This window comes from Callospermophilus lateralis, chromosome 12 (genome assembly GCF_048772815.1).
Source record: "Callospermophilus lateralis isolate mCalLat2 chromosome 12, mCalLat2.hap1, whole genome shotgun sequence".
In the NCBI taxonomy this organism is placed as follows: Eukaryota; Metazoa; Chordata; class Mammalia; order Rodentia; family Sciuridae; genus Callospermophilus; species Callospermophilus lateralis.
Genome location: NC_135316.1, coordinates 95,597,081 through 95,617,118, shown reverse-complemented (window position 1 = coordinate 95,617,118; position 20,038 = coordinate 95,597,081). Strand labels below are relative to the sequence as shown.

Genomic DNA, 20,038 nt, shown 5'->3' with positions numbered 1-20,038 from the left:
ATCAATGGGCCTTAAAATGCACTTCATTCAGATGAGGAGAGGAACAGACCAGAACTGGATTACTCCAACAAAAGGAGCCTAATGAAGAACTCCATCAGAGGGCCGGAGGACTTCGATGAATTCTGGCATTTTCCCTGAAGGGTTGCAGTGAAGAGCAGAATTACTCATTGGTAAGAAATCCATTTTGGTGTGCAGGTAATCCTGGGTGATGTTTATTATAAGAGATCTTAATGTCTTGCCCTATTCAAAAACTATGCACAAATGAATGTGGTTCAATATTAACCACAGCTAGTGAATCCGAGGATAAAGAAATGCCATTAGTCATCCCACTACGCACCATGGCTCATTCACCCTTGGCAGCATGCCAAGAGTGCACCATGGTACCATGCATCATGCCATTGCTGATGACTCCAACAAAGAAAGACTTTAGATGCCTTTAAAAATTACACATTTTAGGGCAGGGCTGGTGGCCCAGCGGTAGAGCACTCGCCTAGCACATGTGGAGGCCCTGGGTTCAACCCGCAGCACCACATAAAAATAAATAAAATAAAGGTATTGTGTCCAACTACAACTGAAAAATAAATATTAAAAAGAGAATTATACATTTTATCTGAGGATTTAAGAGTACTAAAAAGAAACTGAAAAAATCAATAGGTATTTAATAAACATTGTAAAAATGTACAGTCTTGATTGAGGTAGACTTCAACAGGGCTAGACAGGCTCTGAGATTTCCAATGGCCTGAAAAAATTGAGTATATGAAACTGTTTGTATTCATCCATCCCCAGTGATCTATGTACTAAGTCAGTTGTGTACTAAATGGTTATGGAGAAAATTCAATTAATTACACATACTGGGCAATTATCAGTCATGTACCCATCACTGTTGATGATCAGAATATTTATGGCAGGGCCCTTGTACTATATATTTGCATCTAATATTATTGGGGATCATTTATGCAAATATTTGATACAGAAATATACCTTTTTTGCAAAGTATAATATGAAATTTAGCAATAGTAATATATTTGTTTTTTCAACTGGGATCTGACATGAGAAAGTTTCTCATCTGACCATGAGAAAATTTCAGCAGGACAACGACTTTTCTAAACTGAGATGTATGGTGTGTATGGCATGGCCTTATGCAACCTAATGTTCATTTTCTTAATCAGACGAACCACAAAACAATTTTTGTGATTATAACATGTATGTGAGAAACTTGAAGACTACACTTGCATAGGAAAAGTCCTCTGAAATTTTTCATTCCCTAGAAAACACAGTAGAAAGTCTGCTATATGGAACTGAAGTAGGGCCGCACATTTTAATAGTCCTTAATGTAAAGAATTCATATACATTGACAATATAAAATTGAACTCAATCATAGATCCCTGAAGTTTATTCATTATTCTAAAATACTGTTATATAGACACACACACACACACACACACACACATACACTAGCACATGGAGGAACCAAATGAAGGCCTTTTGCTCTATAATCCATATGCCTGCTGTCAGCCATCAATTAAACAGAACAAACCCCACGGTGTAAACTTTGTTAGAAGGTGTTCAACAGGGATTTTAACTTTTGTCTGTATAACTTCAAACTCAAGAGCCAATTCAATTATTTAAATGAAAATAAACAAGAACACCCATTGATTTTCAGAGAATAGGCTGAATTTTCCACATTTACACATACTGCAGGAGTTTAATAATGGGTCCATTCCTCTTGAGTTAAACATTCTTTGCTCCACCACATGGAATTATCTCTATTTTACTCTGGATTCTGCACCTCCTTGCCATCCATCCAATTTCTACATTTTTAAATCCTTCGTGAGTTTAAGAAAAATTTTCATTCTATCTTTTCACAAGGCTATTTATGATCCTCTTTTCATGAAATCACTTGATTCTAATATTTCATGTGCATTATGTGTACTTGTCCATGTGATTCTATGGGACTCTCAGCTCCTATGGTCAAGAAGGTGAGCTGGTTACAAGGGTGAAGCACAGCGGAGACCATCACAGAGTAGATGCTCACTCTTTGCCAGACTGTTGCTCGACTCCTTATGTACATCATATTTTCAAATCAGACAGTTTTGTGAGGGCTTTATTTTGAAAAGGAAAAACAATTTTGCCCAGATTAAATAAAATGTACATCCTATACCTGAACCCTAGGTTACCACCTCCAGCCTTTGCTGTTTGCAGGGCTAAATTTCTAAAATAGAATTTGACCTAATGTCCTAAACACAGTGAACCTTTCCCCAATTAAGGAAAATGAGTAAGGAAAAGAATGTAGCAACTACTTTAGGTTCCTGGCATCTATGAGGGGAAAAAAAATAGAGTTTCTTTGTTTAGAACTAGCAAAAATAATCTCAACTACTGAAACACACACACACACACACACACACACACACACACATATACACACACTACTTGTTGCAAATGTGTTTAGGTTTTTAAAAGCATATAACATATTAATTCAAAGTGGTTCTCTATTTTCTTTAGTTTCAGAATATAATTCTGAGTTCTACACCCTAAATAGAAGCTAAATCTTGAAAATGGTGAGAACTTTTGCCTGATTCCTAATCCTCTCTTTGTATGAGGACTTGGAATGCTCTTAAAGATACAATTAGAAGTTACTACCATAGGGTCATGGTTTGCATATGAGGTGTCCCCCAAAGCTCATGTGTTAGACAATGAAGGGATGTTCCAGGGTGAAATGGTTGGATTGTATGTGTCGCGATGTCATCAGTGGATTAATCCACAGATGTGGATTAACTGGGTGGCAACTGCGCAGGTGAGATGTGGCTGGGGTAGGTGGATCACTGAGGTTTATATTTTGTACTTTGTGAGTAGCGCTCTCTCTTTGCTTCCTGGCTGCCAAGATCTATTTTTCTCCATATGACATTCCATCATAATGTTCTGCCTCACCCTGGACCCAGAACTACATAGTCAGCTGACTGTGAAGTGATCCTCTGAAACTATAAGCCCACAGTTAACTTTTCCTTGTCTAAGTTGTCCTTCTCAGGTCTTTTGGTCATAGTAATGGTACCTAGAAGTGAGCTCATTGCTCTGAATAACCTTACCAAGTAGTTCAGAAGCTTTTGGAGCTAGTTTCTGAGGAGAAGAAGCTTGAGAAGATTAGAGATGCAAGCTGGAAAAGCTTTAGAATGTTATAAGCAGAGTTTATGGGTAATTCTGGTGGGAGCTCAAAGGATGAAAATACCAATAGGACTGTGAACAGTAAAGTCTGGGTTCATAAGCTTTCAGAGGAGGAGGATTCTGTTGAAAATTGGACTAGAGACTATCCAGGTTGTGTTCTGGAAAAGAAGCTCTCTACATTTTTCCTAATCCCTAACACTAAAACTTTCTGTAAGGCTCAATTTAAAGGTGATGGTCTAATCAATCCGGTAGAGGAAGTTCTAAGGCAGCATAACATTCAGGTGGTGGCACAACACCGCTGGTGGCTTTTAGTCAAGTTTACTATGATAATCAGGAGTAGAAAAGTAGAGCAGAAAGATGTGGGGGTGGGGAACTGCAGTATTATAGGAAAAGTGAGACTAATACTGGGGTTAAGGAAGTTCTGGTTGTTAACAAGATTACAGCTATGAAAGAGATGCTATGTACTTTACCCAGAAACAGTAAGAACGATGGCGTAGGGGCATCTCAGGAATTAGCAAGACCACACCCATTTCAGGCTCACAGGTTTAAAATTAAAAATGTTTCAGAAGAAACCCTGGGGTTATCTGCATACACAGGGGGTCCTGTGTGGAAGTTGTCTCCCTATGCTTAGCTGCCTAGGCACTCAGAGACTTGGCTACTGTTGGGAATGAGGGCAGATCTTGGTTTCAGATGCATGGCTCTGGCTTGGCAGGATTACAGATGCTGGAGTTAGAGGAGTCAGGGAGGCCTCCACCAAGATTTCAAAGGAATGCCCAGTAGGTAGGCCAGGTTGGAGTCCCTGGGGCCAGTTATTGAGAGGGTGATGCATGAAGATGTGAGAAGGAAGCCAAAGCTGCAGTGGTAACCCTGAAGATTAAGACATGCCAGCAACGTGGGACTCTGTTGAACAAAGCTCCGGGAATTAAGCAGAAACAAGACAAGAGAGAAACCGCGTGAGCTGCAAGCAGCAAGGCCTTCGGGGTAAGCACTACACACACCCTTGGGAGGGAACATCACAATGCCATGTGCCCCAGATGCTGGACTTGGACCTACAGAACTTATTTGCCCAGCTGAATTTCAGTCTTGCTTTGGTCCCATCCCTCTGTCTCCACCTCTATTTTTCTCTTTTAGAATGGAAATGTTTACTCTGTGCCATTATATATCAGATGTATGTAACTCTCTTTTGATCTTTACTCACACAGTTAAGAGTTTAATCAAGACTATGGAGACCCTTGGAATTGGACTAAATGTATGTTGCATTGTGAGATGGACATGAGCTTTGGGGGGCCAAGGATAGAATATTGTGATTTAGATACACACGTTGTCCCCCAAAAGCTCATGGGTGAGACAATGCAAGAATTTTCAGAGGTGAAATGATTAGATTATGAGAGGTGTAAACTAATCAGTTGATGATTAATCAGGCAATAAGTATAGGCAGGTAGGGTGTGCCTAAAGGAAGCACATCACTGAGGACGCGCCTTGGGGGTTTATATTTTGTCCTTGGTAAGCAAAGTGCTCTCTGGCGTTTGCGACACCAGGGGTGCCTTGTTTGTCTCCACATCCTTCCACCATGCCAGGCCCTGAGCTGCTTTCTTCTATCATGTCCTTTCGACATGATTTTCTACCTCGCCTTGGGCCCAGAGCCCGAGTCTGCTGACATGGACTGAACCTCTTAAAGTATGAGCCAAAACAGATGCTTCTTCCTCTACAGAGTTCTTGTCAGATACATCGCTCATATCAACACAAAAGCAGACTAAAACACTTAGGATACCTTCTGCAGGAAATGCAGAGTGAGAATGAGTCTGGCTGACCTAATAATGATCAGGCAGACAAAGTCAGCAAACCTTGCCGTGTTGCTCAAAGAGGTGCTTTCATTTTTCCAAATTCTCGACTTTCCTTATTACTTCACGGGAGGATTTGTGTTAGGTACTTCCTTGACCTGATCTTGAAAATCAATCATGATACATTACATCACCCAGATCTTCAGAACTATGTTGCTATAAACTTCTACTTCGACTCTACATGGAGAGTATCAATTAAATTATAAGAAAAGTCCAAAGTTGTATTGATCAAATGTTACATAGTGTCGGGGAGGGGAATATTATCTCCAGATAATAGTATGTCCCCTTTCTCCTTCAGGGAGGAGAGTCCACTTTTAATGTTCTATTTGTATTTAACAAAGAAATTAAGGATTCCCCTTTTTACTTTTTCATTAGAAGTTATTTAGATAAACTTTCCCGAGTAACCAGGATTGAGACATTTTATATCAGTTTTCTCAAAGGTCAGGCTCTTGCTGTTGCTTTCTTCCAAGTTATGCATACATTTAAAATCATTTAAAATAACTTAACTTGCTAAAGTTAAGTTTTTCTAGTTCTCTACAATAAACACATTATGCTCAAATCAGAAAATGCCATTTAAAGTAAAGTTACTTCCAAGCACTGTGGTGTATACCTATAATTCCGCTGACTATGGAGGCTGTGGCAAGAGGGTCCAAAGTTGAAGGTGAAACTCAGCAACTTAGATTCTAAGCAACTTAGCAAGATCCTGTCTCAAAATAAAACAAAAGAAAAGAGCTGGGATGAAGCTCAAGGTAAAGCATCCTTGGGTTAAATACGTAGTACCGAAAGAAACAAGAAAGAGAAAGAATGTTTGGTGATCTGGCCTCAGAAAATACCACTCTAGCAGAAATAGTAACTCAGAAATTAAAAAGGATTTTATAGATTGTAAAAAAATAAAAATACATTTGAACTGATGAACTATAAATTTTGGAGTGTACAAATTTTAAAAATTCAAATAATAAAGCACAGTATTGATCTGCAGAAGATCAAATGAATTACTCATCTTGGGTGTAAGGAAAAAAGGGAGACTTGTTTAATGTATTTTAAAAGGCATCATTTGCTGGGCAACAGGTGCTTAAATACCCCTTATAAATGGAGACCTGTTATTGGTCAAACATACACCAACTTTAACGCACTGGAGGAAAGATTTGAAAACCTCCTTAAAATTCTGGACAGTTCTATGTCCTGATAGCTAATATCTCAGCGCCATTTACACCAGGGATAAATGAAGTGACCTGCAGACTACTTGTTTCATGAATGGAGGATATTTAAGAAAAACAAAAATTTCTGGGCTGGGGATGTAACTCAGTGGCACAACAGCTGAATAGCATGCTCCAGGGCTTGTTATGGGTTTCCAGCACTGCAATTAAAAAAAAAATATTTCTGAGTAGTAGCTGGAAGAAATTGTATATTAATTGATCCTCCAAGAGAAAGAATCATGTGCATCTTTACCTCCTGTCATTCATGTGCCCATGCATGTGTGTGTAGGTGCACATGTAGGCATGCACACAGGTGTGATAAAAAACAACACACCCAGCCTGCTGCTTCTTGCTATCCTTTGGAGAACTGAGACTTTTAAATTAGTTCCACTAAATCCAATGGAACTGCAGAAGTCATGTGTGGCTTTCAGGTTTATGGGACCTATGAGTTAATAGATACTAGAATTCAAGGCTTCCTATTTTCTTCTGTTGTATTTATTATAGGAACTTAAGTAACTCATCTAACTGGTATGTGCCCTTGGGTCTGCACAGGTTGGTACCATGCTCAGACAACACAGTAGCAATATTAAATATATTCCATATTAAGTCAAGCATAGGAAGATAAAATAGAAATAGGAGACCTAATCCATATACTTAATGAACTTAGACTCCAACAGAGAATATGCAATGGATCATATTTTTTAAAGAACACTATTAAAAGAACCCTAAATAAGTGAAAATGATAAAGTGTCAACTAACTAAGCACTAAGGAGAAGGAGACAGGAATCCTGAGAGAACTAAAACCCATAATGACCACAGAATTATTGTCTCTAAAAAAGAAATATTCAAAGGAACTTTCAGAAACAAAAGAATTTCTTCAAACATTGGTGCTCATATTTCCAGATACCTTATTTCAAAGTTTGCTTTTCATTTTCAAGTTGTTTGTATTCAATTAATCTAGGAGTAGGGAGGAAAGAGTATAAAGACAATGAACTCGTATATACTATCATCCCAAGTATAATATTTGTCTATTTGATGAATATAACAAACCTCTTGAAAGAATGGCACACTCTGAAACTGTAATAAGTGATTTTTTAAAAACTTTCCTGAGCTTTAAGAAGCATTTAATTATTGTTCTCTGACCATTGACTCTTCCTCCATATTTGGTTCAGAATTCTTATCCTAATGAAATAAATGGAATCATTGGAAATGAATTATTTAGGCAAGCTGCTTCTTCAATGGATTTGCTAAAAAAGTCCCATTAGCTCTTGTTGTAGTTAATGATCCAATCCTAAATCACTCTTGAATTATATAATAATGACTCTTCAATTATATAGAAACGTTACAATTTAAACATTTTAAAACACACCTTACATTGTCTTTGAATCTTGACATTTGTGATTGAATACAATGTCAGTCTGTTTTCTGTCACTGTAACAAAATACCTGAGATGATCAAATTATAAAGAGAAAAGGTTGATTCTGTCTCCCAATTTTGTTATTCCAATTCATGACCAATTAGTCCTGTTGTTCTGGACTTGTGGTGAGGTAGTACATCACGGTGTGGGAACATATTGCAGAGCGAAAACGTTCATGACATAGCCAGGAAAGAAAACAGAGAACTGCTAGAAAGGGTCTAGAGTCTTGCAATTTCCATCCAGGATACACCTTCAGGGACCTAAAGATCTCCACCTAGATCCCACCTCAATAATGATTCTCAACAGTGCCACCCTGGGAAATGTGTTTTTTACACATTCAGGTTCGAAACCATACCAAATACTCTGTTTATCTTTGTGTCCACACATCTTGTAAAGAAGAGTTTAGCATTTTGAATCACACTATGGGAAAATCTAAAGCTTAAGTGTTGTTTTAACTAGTTCACAGGGATAGACTAGAGATGTCATATCCAGTAAAACAACAACAGGATACTGGGTGGAAGCCAAAGCTAAGTCATTTGGATCTGATAAGTTGCATTTACCTTTGCAATCTGAAAATGATGAGTTCAGTGTGATTTACTATGGAGCAGACAAGAAAAGAAAATGGCAATACTGGTTGACACCGTTGGGCATCTACCATGAATTCCCAAGTTGAAATCACCTGTCATGTATATGTCCTCTCTTCTATAAAAAATCTTTTTCTATTATGGATATTCCATAGACCTACACAACAATAAGAATAATCCAATAAATCCTTATGGACTCATCAACCAGTTTCAACAATGACTGTCTTTCTTCCCATCCTGTTCCCACGTGTCCACCTCAAGGAACCAATTAGGCCTTGGCTATGTGCTTTCAGACACAGATTCACTTGAATCTTCTTCTGAATCTTAGAAGTACAAAAACTATTTTTTTGTGACTTTGCCATTTTATTTGTTTATAAAAAGGAAATTTTGTATTTTCTCAGTGGAGGAGAGAACGGCCGTTTTTATTTCTACTCCTGATCACTTATGAAGATCAAGAATCCCGTGATGCCAAATCCCGCCAGAGGGAGGGACTTTTCTCCATTTCCCACTGCTCTGCAGGTCTCACTGGAGACACCAAGTTCCCTGGTGTCTCACACACTATGCAGTTGGGGCAGTCTACACCGGACTACTGTGTTCTCATGTCGAAAGACAAAAGTATATCCAGAGAGCCCTAATTTATGCCCCCATTAAATATTTTTTCTTGATTTTCATTAAAATAAGAAAATCGGTTTTCTCTATTCAGTGGCAGATCAATTTAACTTAAATAAAATTTCTCCTGTAATTCACCCATACTTACTCAAAGGATTAGTGAGCCTCTGTCAGAGCACAGATACTTGTCTGCTCATTAACATTCATGACCAAGAACCCTTCTGGTAGGGCTGGTTTCAGAGTCTGATAGAGCAATACTTAAAAGAAATTGGCTTGTCTGTGAAACAGCTGCTCAGCAAAGCCACCATGCAAGGGAATTGGTGATAATAAGATGATAATATTTCAACTACACCGTGAGCATAACATATTTTAAGTTACTTTGAGGTGTGTGGTAGGGGTCTGAGAATTAGAAAAAGATTGGTAATATATCACAGAAGCCATGAAGCAGTTGATTAGCAGTGTACATCCTTAAGTTTGAGAGATCTGCCAAAGTCTGAGGGGGGATAAAGAAAGGGGGAAGGAAGGAAAAGGGAGGAGGGAGGAAGGAAGAGAGAAAGGAGGACAGATTCCACCTGTACAGAGATCTGGGTTCTTTGTGCACTGCGAAGAAAAGGCCCAGTTCGTATGGATCATCTCCCTCAGCATGGTGCAAACAAGGCATTTGTGATTTATAAACCCACCCACCAGCTCTGTCAAAGCCAAATCCCTCATCAGCTGACTTTCATTTTGGAAGTCCTACCTTTAGCAAGATCTGGCAGATTGCTTTCCAGTGCCAGTGAGACAATTTCTCTAATTTCTAAAACACACCTCAGAATGTTCTGGATTCAAGAAGACCGTCTTTCACACAAAATGTCTGTGACTGCAATGGAAGCCTATGTATTCACTTGATTGCTTCCTACCACGATTAACATTGAACCCCTCATGAAATGGCAATATTATGTCTGCTAATTCTTGCAATGACACCACGGCAGTATGTTGTGTGTTGGTGTGTAGGTGTGAGTGCTCCTCTGTGTGTGTGTGTGGTTATGCCTGTGTACATCACTGTTAGGATAAGACAGGTAGTGGTGTAATAGTTGTGCCTAACTGCACTTGATTGAGAGAATACTTATTGGTCTGGAATTCCTGGGAAATCCACTAAAAAAAACAAAGTGGTGAGGAAAACATTGGATGGGAGTCACAAAGATGCTCAGGTGAGAACTATAGTAGATTAGACCATGGAAATATCTACCCTCTCCTCCATCTCCACCTCTGTGAAGTAGTATAATCTCCTCCCCTACTAACGTCAAGAAGGACCATGAGATTTGGTTTGGTCACTGAGAACTGGGAAGACAGAGTGTCAGTTCTTCATGCCTTAAGGGGCTTCCTGACTCCACCTGTCTGGCATGAGAGTCTACAAGCTCTACCAAGAGAAGAACACAGCCAAGCTAGAATGCTACTCCCAAAAGAATAGGAGATATCTAGAGTGGCTCAGATCAAATCTGTCATTTAGAGTCAAACGTACCTTAGCACAGCCAAACCAAAGATTAAAGAAGAACAATGCTTCTGACTTAGGCTCTACAATTGTAGTTTGTTCTCCACAACACAACAGCAGACGGAAAAGAGGAATATGAAATCTTTGCAAAATATCTACATCATAGGTATTTGAAAATTATCAAAAACTAAAACCTTTGGAAGTAAATCGATATTAACTATGTTAATATGTCCTAAGGGCTCTGTAGATACGCATACAAAATCTGTGGAGCCTCTGTCTCCTCCTGCCACCACTTTAATGACCACAATGTTAACACATTCTTTACGGGGTACGAGATTGCCAGCTTTTCAAAAATCCTGTGATTTCTCTAAACAGAATTCTCACTACCTCCTCTGTTTCCAGTGGATTTCTTCTTTAGCACACAGTCAATTCTGCCTTCTTTAGTGTTTGTCTTCTGTTTATGTCTCCCTCAAAAGGTAAACTCCTTGAGAGGCCAGGACCATATTTTAGTCACCGCTAGTCATCTTTTTATCTGCTGCACAATTACCCAAGTGCCTTCTACCAATGGGGATCTAAAAAATAGGTTTTCAAATGGAAACACAAAAGCACATGCACAGGTACACAAAACGTCACCCATGTGACAAGAAATGTGGAGGATTCTACCACCATATGGAAAAGTACTTAGGATTTTTTTTTCTTTTTCATATAAGTGCATTCTCTGAGAAAATTAGGCTATATTTTAAAGAAGTCATTACATTATTGTCATCTCTACAGTATATAGATGAGAAATGATATTTAAAAAGAAAACACAAGCAGATTTGCAGCATAAAAATATTATGCTTCTGTATATAAATTATTTTCACATTCAGTGCAATGGGTATTCAGAGGTGTTACAACAGAACAAGTTCTTCATGAAGATGGAAATTACTGTTCATTTTTCTAAAATTTGCTTTTAAAAATGTACTTGCTGCCAAAATCTCTGGACAAATGTATATCATTAAAATACATAAATAAAAACCAGGAAGAAAAGAAAAATAGTAAGATGAAGAAGAACATACTAAACACAAAACCTCATATGGAGTTCCGAATGTGAATAAATTTCCACTCAAATCAATCTAAAGGAAAATAAAATAACAAAAATAAAATATCCATTCAAGCAAATATCCCTGTCTCTGAATAATCCATATTCCACAGGCATGCTTAGAGAACAGAGTGCTAGCCTCTAAATCAAGATAGAAAACATTATGTCTTGAGAGGTAGAGAGAATAAACAATGGGCCTTCATTGATTCAATAACCTTTTTTTTTTTTTTTTTTGCATTCCCTTTAATTTAGGCACAGCTTCCCAATCAACATTCTTTCCACCTTTTCTCAAATGTGGCTGGATTCCTGACCCACCAATATCACTATTGCCTTGTTAAAGAAATATCAATCATTTTCACCAGTGTCCACCCAAAATAAAAGTTGAGTTAGAATTTCAACCAAACATTGATTTCCTATAACATTACTATTTATAAGACGGATGTACGTATCAGGTTACACTCTTGGCTCCCTTGTTCTTGATGGAAATTGGCAAGTCATTCTCCCTTTCCAAGCTCCAGGCCCCTTGGGGGCTTGTGCTATATTTAGGTGAGCAATTTTCTTTTTTAAGGATTAAAAACATCTCCTTCCACTTTTCTCTGACGGTCATTTCCACTTCCTTCCCACAAAAACTGGGACAGGACAGGCGGGGGAGATAGATGGATGGCTGGTTGACCGTGAACTGCCAGCCCAAGTGAGCACTAGGAAGCACTGGGGAGATTATGGGGTAGAGGAGGCTGAGAGCAAGGATCCTGCTGTGCTGGGTCTGGGGCAGGACCCTGACCCTCCCGCTTGGTATTTGTGTGACCGCCTTACAATCTCCCCGTGAGAAATAGGGTTAGCTTCTTCAAGACTGAGGATCTGGGCCAGGTGTTTTCTCTTCTTACTCTCACTATCAGTATAGCAGTTCTCCCTGTCCTGGGATCCTAACAAAGCACTTAGGAGCATGACAGCAGTAGGCATTGAAACAGGAATGCCAATTTGACAGGTCCCTAAAGACACAATTCTAGTTAAAAGAGTGGGTGCCCAACACGACCTTCCCTTTGTCTGCCTTTTAATGTGACTTCCTGCATCTGTTTTTGGATTTGTGGGTTTCTAAGGTATGTGGCAGAGGGGAAAGGTGAGAAGTGAGGGGACAAAGATGTGGTCACTCTACTGGCTGCACCGGGCTGGCTTTTTGTCCAGGACACTAGACCCTGTGAAGCAAAACAAAAACGGGGCTCAGCTACAAATCATGTTGAGAACACCCCTGTAAAGTGCTGAGGGAACTTTGTAGTGACCCCAGACAAAGGGGGGAGGGGCTTATGGGGGTGACTGATAAAAAGCCAGGTAGGCATTTGGCCAGAGAAAGGAGAAAACAAAATTCCACAGGACACTGGGAGAAGCACCGGTGCCAAGAACATAACCCTCTATTTTATATATACTCTAGATAAAATTTCAATTTTATCCTCATAGACAGGGGGGAAAAAAACCAGGTACCCAGTGATAAGAAAATGTTCTACCAAAGAATGAAATTTATGCCAGTGACACAATATACTTTTTCAATTGTCCATCGGCTGAAAATGTTACTCTCAGTGGGACTGCAAAGCAAAGCTTGGTGATTTCGGAAAAGTTGAGGAAGAGTTCCTATGAATTCAGGTTTACATGCCCACCTTCCAATAATTATTGGCAAATGTACACAGTGGTATCTTCTAAATAAATCTTATGATAAATCTTACCCAAAATATTAATTAAATACTGGGAAAAATATGACCATGAGAAGCAGGTGGTTTTATGTTAAGCATATTAGAATCTCAAATTTTAAGAGAGAATCATGTCTGCCAGAAACCAAAAAGTTAAATGGAATCAAGACATTGTAATATAATAAGGAAAACAACAACCGGAGACTAATTATCCCAGTGATTGGATTTAACCTCTTTGGATGTACCATGGACTGACTCACACACATCAGGGAAGTGGAAATTGTTGTTGTACTTAATGAAAGTAGGAAGGAAAGTCAGTGCCTCATGATTTTAAATGAAGCAGTAGTTTCTGTTGTCTTCACAGTAGTACCTTAGAGCCCACAAAGATGTGCAAAATGCAAATGACAGACGTGTCTCTCTGAGAAAGTGGCACCTGAGGCAGAACCTCAAACAGAACATTCTGCATAAAGAGACTCCAGTAATAATGCAAAATGACTCACTGTGGAAGTTACTAATAAGGAACTCAAAGTCCTTTACAGGAACATTGGCTTCATGTGAGAAAATGAAATTCAGAAGGTAACATTCTCCAAGTCATCCTAGACAGTTCTTCTGTACTCATGAGAACTGAAACTCATCAATAAATGCCAGGAAAAAGGGTTTTTGTAAAAAGACAATGGAGGGGCTGGAGATGTACAAGGTCCTGGGTTCTATTCCCTGGACTGGGAAAAAAAAAAGGCAGAAAATACTATGATGACTTTTTAAATTGAGGATGATAATGATAATATTGTTAAGAATGGGCTCTAAGAGATGAAAACAATCATTTTTAAATTTTTTTTTGTAAAGTCTGGATGAAATTTTGCCAAGGGGGGGAAAAAATCTTAACTTCTCCCTCATGGCAGCCTAATCCAACTGTTGCTAAAGAATTCATCACCCCCCGTGTCACATCTAATCTGAGCAAAATCAATGTCCTGTCAAACTGATTGACATCACACCCTTAAGCACACTAGAACAATTTAAAACACACCTGGGAGAGAGAGAGAGAGAGAGAGAGAGAGAGAGAGAGAGAGAGAGAGAGAGAGAGACTTCTTTAATAAAACAAAGACAAAGACAAATGAGATCTGGGATTAAATTGTGTAGACCCAAAGATATTAAAAGCTACTCATGATAATCTCAGAAGTATGTGGTTCAGTCTTGTTGAATAGCTTTACTTATCAAAAAAAAAAAAAAAAAAAAAACCTCTCGCCACAAAACTACATAACATTTAATATTTTTCTTAAAAAGAAATATGTATGATCAACTGTGAATACTGCCCTTGATTTATTTTAGCATCACCGGGAGCAGAACTTTGGAAAGGCACTATGTTTTCCAACGACATAGATAAAAATCAGTAACAGCAGATCCCTTCACCTGGTTTTGTAACAAATAACTAGATGTCTCAATTTGCCTCAATTTGAAATGATAGATTGTCGTCCCCGAAACACAGAGTCCCCGAATGCCACTAGATTTGTAATCTGTCAGTCAAGGGCAACCTCTTTTTACTCCCCAGTTGTATTTGAGGGAAGAACCTGCATTGCATGGCTGCTAAATAAGGAATTATTTTCGTATATACCCCCAGAAAAAGTTATAAACAGAGCAAGAGAAAAAGAAGGAATATGAAGACATTGAAACATACTTGCAGAAAAGATGAAGTCCTAGTCACGTACATGGAAAATATCATATCACCATGAGAACCGAAAACACGGGTGACCAAGTCTTTTCTAACTTGGAGGATTAATTTGAAAGAAATCAGTGTCACAATAGTAGTTTAAAGCAGCAATGAAGTAGAACATTTGTCCTACTACACAGAAAAGACTTTGTAAGCTTTCCCAAGATGGCTATGCTGTACATAACTGAACAGGGTAAAGAAAATGAGCAGTAGCTCTTTTGCCCTAGGGCAATGTGACATGTTGGAGGGGACATAAGGCAGGCTTGCCACCGTTCACAAGCCTGGTCTACAATCATAGAAAGGTACATTCACTTTTTTGAGCCCTAAAAAACTGCACCATCCAAAAATATTTAACCTTATTGTTATCATTATTAACATTGCTTTTAAAAATCAGATTGCATTGGATTACTTCTCTGAGGCTCTGATGAGAAAATTCGGTGCTGAAACTCAGTAATAATTGCTTTTGGTTTTTGTGCTTTCGAATCCAAAAATATTTATGAAACCAATAGAACAAAGAAATGAAGTAGATTGTGTATAAACAGGAATGCGAAGGAAGATCTAAATCTTATGTAGAATGTGTCATGAGTACCAGGTAAGATGTGTTATCACAACAGCAAACTCTAAAATAAAGGAGTCCGTGTCACTGGCAGCTAAGATGAGTCTGTCCTCTTAGAAGGGATGTTATATATCAAGTAATCTTAACTGACACAATTTTTAAAAAAATTAATATCCCCATATGAAAGTAGAAGACAAGCCCCAGTGACAAAACCTGGTTTAGAATCACCCTAAAAATGAAAAGTTGAGCTAAATCTTTCAGAATAAATTTTATAGGCAAAGCACAAATGCAAAATGGCTTTTGGGTAAATCAGATTTTTTCCAAATTCTATTGTAAAAAATCACACACTGTCAAAAAAGTTCATGCTTTTTCTAAAAATAGACAATACTATAAATGTTTAAGAGGGAATGAAAATCTCCTTCAAAAAAAAGCTTTTCATAAAACAGCATGATTCCCAAACCGTTTCACCTACCATCAAACTTCTTGTGCCTCGACACGAAAGTGGTCCGCACAAAATGGCTGGTCTCTTCCACGAGGTTCTCAAATTCTAGTTTGCTCTGCTGACTCAGCTTGTCTTCCATTTCTGTGGTGCAGCACGTGTATTCCTGAGGACAGATTCTTAAGTGTTCCCCTGCAATGAGAAGCATGAAAACATGAGTATGGAATGGCAAGGTTTTCTAGCAGATTCTGGAGATTTCGCATCTCTAACAGTTTGCTGAACCCTGGGATACCTCTCCCTTCTACTCCCCTACCCATGGACCCATGGGCAGGAGCTCTCTCTGGGCCTCAGCATATCTGGAAACCCATTCCAAACACCTGAAGGACTTCAGTTGAACCTGGAGTTAGTTTCTGCACCCCACCATCATCATATAGGCAAAGGTGCCTTAAAACCCTCAAAACACCATGGCTTTTTTCCCACTTTTACTTGAAATGTACCAGGCAACACCAGATAACAAGATATATCACAGTCTTAAGGGTGTTTGTCTTTGGAAATCACATCAAGGCAAAGGCACTGGGTTCCATCACATCAGAGGGTGAGAGCCTGTGGTAAGAGCTTCCTGTTATCTCTGCCAATCAGACTGTGGAAACAAATGAGCTCTTCACCAGGTGAAATCGACACGTGTTTTTAATGGCAGGTCTCCTGTAAACCACACATTCTTTAGCTGACATTTCTTGTCAGAGAGAAAATGTTCTCTTGGAAGGAGGAAGCCATTGAGGGGTTTAATTAGTGTTTATGCCATATGAAAATGTAGAATAAAAGGGAATGAAATATTTAATGCAGCCAATTTATCTCTTGATCTATCAGGCCACTTCTTTTGATAATATTGCTTTCTTTGGTGCTATTTGCAAATAAAAGCCAATCCTTTACTTCATAAAATTAAAACAGTCTGTTGTTGCATGAGATGTGAGTTTCCAATTGATGTAGCTCAGTTTATGTCAAAAATGTTTACCAAGGCCTCTGGAGTAAAGAAAAAAACCCAGTCAATGCCTTGCTAAATAAAATTTAAAAATGACCCCTGAGATTAAAGTCATTGTAGGGTGTTGAAAACCAAATGAACAATTAAAGATCAGTTTCTTTAAATGGTCTTTAATACAGATCTTTAATAAAGATCAACAGATATTTGATGCTGTGGTTAAAATTTATTTATAACATTTAACAGTATATATGAAAGAGTGCCCAGCTTGCATGAGACCGTATGTTCAATTCCTACTATAGTTAAAAGAAAAAAAGAATGTTTTATAGCTTTCTGTGAAATACAAAGTGTCTCATGGTTCTTCACATTGTTTGGTACTAAATGCCAGTTTTAAAAACCTGAAGATAAAACATGTTCTTTGTTAAAGTTTGTTTAAAGAAAAATGAACTTTATTAAAGATCTATTAATTCCTAGGTCCTTGATCCACTTTGAGTTGAGTTTTGTGCATGGTGAGAGATTCAGGTTTAAATTCATTTTCTTGTATATGGATTTCCAGTTTTCTCAGCACCATTTGTTGAACAGGCTATCTTTCCTCCAATGTATGTTTTTGTCATCTTTCTCTAATATAAAATAACTGTAATTATGTAGGTTAGTCTCTGTGTCCTCTATTCTGTACCATTGGTCTACCAGTCTATTTTGGTGCCAATACCATGCTGTTTTGTTACTGCAAAAGTAGGCCCAAATAGCCATCATATTGGATTGGGCCCCTACTAGCTTAATAAGACTCCTATAGTGCAAGAATTAAAATCAAGAATGAATAAATGGGATGGATTCAAACTAAAAAGTTTCATCTCAGCAAAAGAAACAATCAGTGAGGTAAACAGAGAGCCTACAGCTTGGGAGCAAATCTTTACCACTTGCACATCAGATAGAGCACTAAACTTTACGGTATATAAAGAACTCAAAAAGCTAAACACCAAAAAACCAAATAACCCAATCAATAAATGGGCCAAGGAACTGAACAGACAATTCACAGATGATATACAATCAATCAACAAATATATAAGAAAAGTTCAATGTCTCTATCAATTAGAGAAATGCAAATCAAAACTACTCTAAGATCTCATTGCACTCCAGTCAGAATGGCAGTTATCAAGAATACATGCAACAGTAAGTGTTGGTGAGGATGTGGGGGAAAAGCCACACTTACACATTGTTGCTGGGACTGCAAAATGGTGCAGTCAATATGGAAAGCAGTATGGAGATTCCTTGGATAACTGGGAATAAAACCACCTTTTGACCCAGCTATCCACTCCTCGGTCTATACACAAAGGACTTAAAAAATAGCCTACTGCAGGGACACAGCCACATCAATGTTTATCGCAGCATGATTCACAATAGCTAAAGGGTAGAACCAACCTAGATGTCCTTCAGTAGATGAATGGATAAAGAAATGTGGCATATATACACAGTGGAATATTACTCAGCAATAAGAGAATAAAATCATGGCATTTTCAGGTAAATGGAGGGAGTTAGAGAAGATAATGCTAAGTGAAGTTAGCCAATCCCCCAAAACCAAATGCTGAATGTTTTCTCTGACATAAGGAGGCTGATTCATAGTGGGGTAGGGAGGTGGAGCATGGCAGGATTAGAAGAACTCTAGATAGGGCAGAGGGTTGGGAGGGTAAGGGAGGAGGAATGGGGATAAAAATTCTTTCTAAGAATCTCTGACTGAGACATCCATTGTTCCCTTGGTTGGATTGTGGCTCCTCCTATGAGTGATAGCCAAACTTGTTCAGCATTGTTATGCTCCTATCATCTTTGACTTTGACAATACCAAAACTAAGAGGATAGAACAATGTAAAGTGTGAAATTCTCCCCCCCACCCCCAAATTTTGATACTTACATCCCACTGAGAAGCCTGGCTTGAGAGCTTAAGACACCAGGCAGGAGTGATTTTTTCAAAACCAAATGGTCCATGCATCACTAATTTACTTTTCCTAACTATTAAGCCTAACTGATGAGGATAAAACAAACCCATGCACAAAATCTCTCACTGTTCTAATGATTTTGTCATTCATAAATTCCCTCCTATTAAAAAAGAATATTATAATAAAGATCTGATCATGATCTGATTTTTTTTTCATCTCTGAGTACATTGGAAATAGGATATTCAGCAGAAGGACCCTTCATAGAGAAGACAGCTGATAAGGACAGTGCATGAAGTGAGAATATTTTCCAAAGCAAACATACTTTCTTCAGTGGAACACCCATACTGGATTTGTGTACATCACTTGGATAGCAGGTGATTTTCTCGTTCTTTCAACACTACTTTGGTCAGTGTTTTTTGTTTTGTTTTTTTCCCCCATGGACATCAGTTAATTCCTTTTTTCCTTCTTAACAGTATAGAGGAAGCCTCCTTGTTTCTTTGCCTGGTTATGTGAACAATTCAAGAATTTCAGGAAGCAAAAACTGATTTTAACTTAGAATCATTTATCACCTAGGGCACATGACCACTATGTCAATCAGTGTTCTCAGATGAAATCATTCCCCTATCCCTGCAATTCCTGTCTCTATGCTCGTCTATCTGTATCTCTAGTTTTCTTTCTATCAGGGTCCCAATAAAAAGAAAAAGAAATGAGAGCATTTCCATTTCTGTAAACAAGAAATTATTGCATTGAGTTGGTAAGGCAGCCACTTAATACTCTTTCATGAACCAACACCTCTACACACACACACACACACAGCCCATGAAATAATTTTGGTGTAAATATGTCCCACTAGGAATAAGCATCTTACTTCTATTTGACATAAAATACTGGTATTCTTATAGTGATAAGAGATTATAATGGCTCTTATCAGACATAATCTCATAAATGTAAATCCATGGGGTTTCTTCCACAAATATCCCAAACAGAACTGCTCCCTCGGGGCAATAAAAAATATCATTTTATTTTGCTCAGTTTTTCTGCAAAAGCTCTAGCTCCACTGTAATAATTTAGAAGCAGAACACAGTGCTGATACGCTAGATCTTGCGAAATGGACATTTTATGAGTGTATAATAGAGTAGGCAATGGAGGAAGGGGATTTAGAAAATGGTTAAAAAAGGTCAGAGAATGGAGCATGCTGCGAAGTTGTTGATACTAAAGATCCACTGAATGTGGCCAGAGATTTGAGATTGTCGACCGACCTCTAATAGCTATGTAATTAGGCTTTGAGCTATTATCTGCCAAACACATAGGCCTAATCTAGAGGGTAGAATGACATGGATTTGAGCATGTTTTCCATTCCTAGACACTGACTACTTAGAAGAAAAACTTAAAAC

The 20,038-nt window shown here is 38.3% G+C and overlaps 1 protein-coding gene across 2 annotated transcripts in view; it reads right to left on the bottom strand.

Moving 5' to 3' along the window:
- Positions 1-20,038, bottom strand: part of Gpc6 (glypican 6) — a 1,045,404-nt gene that overhangs the window by 764,416 nt on the left and 260,950 nt on the right. For both annotated transcript variants that reach the window (XM_076872353.1, XM_076872354.1), the window contains exon 2: positions 15,771-15,929. In XM_076872353.1, the coding sequence (XP_076728468.1) occupies positions 15,771-15,929 (159 nt within the window). The remainder of the gene's footprint in view (positions 1-15,770; positions 15,930-20,038) is intronic.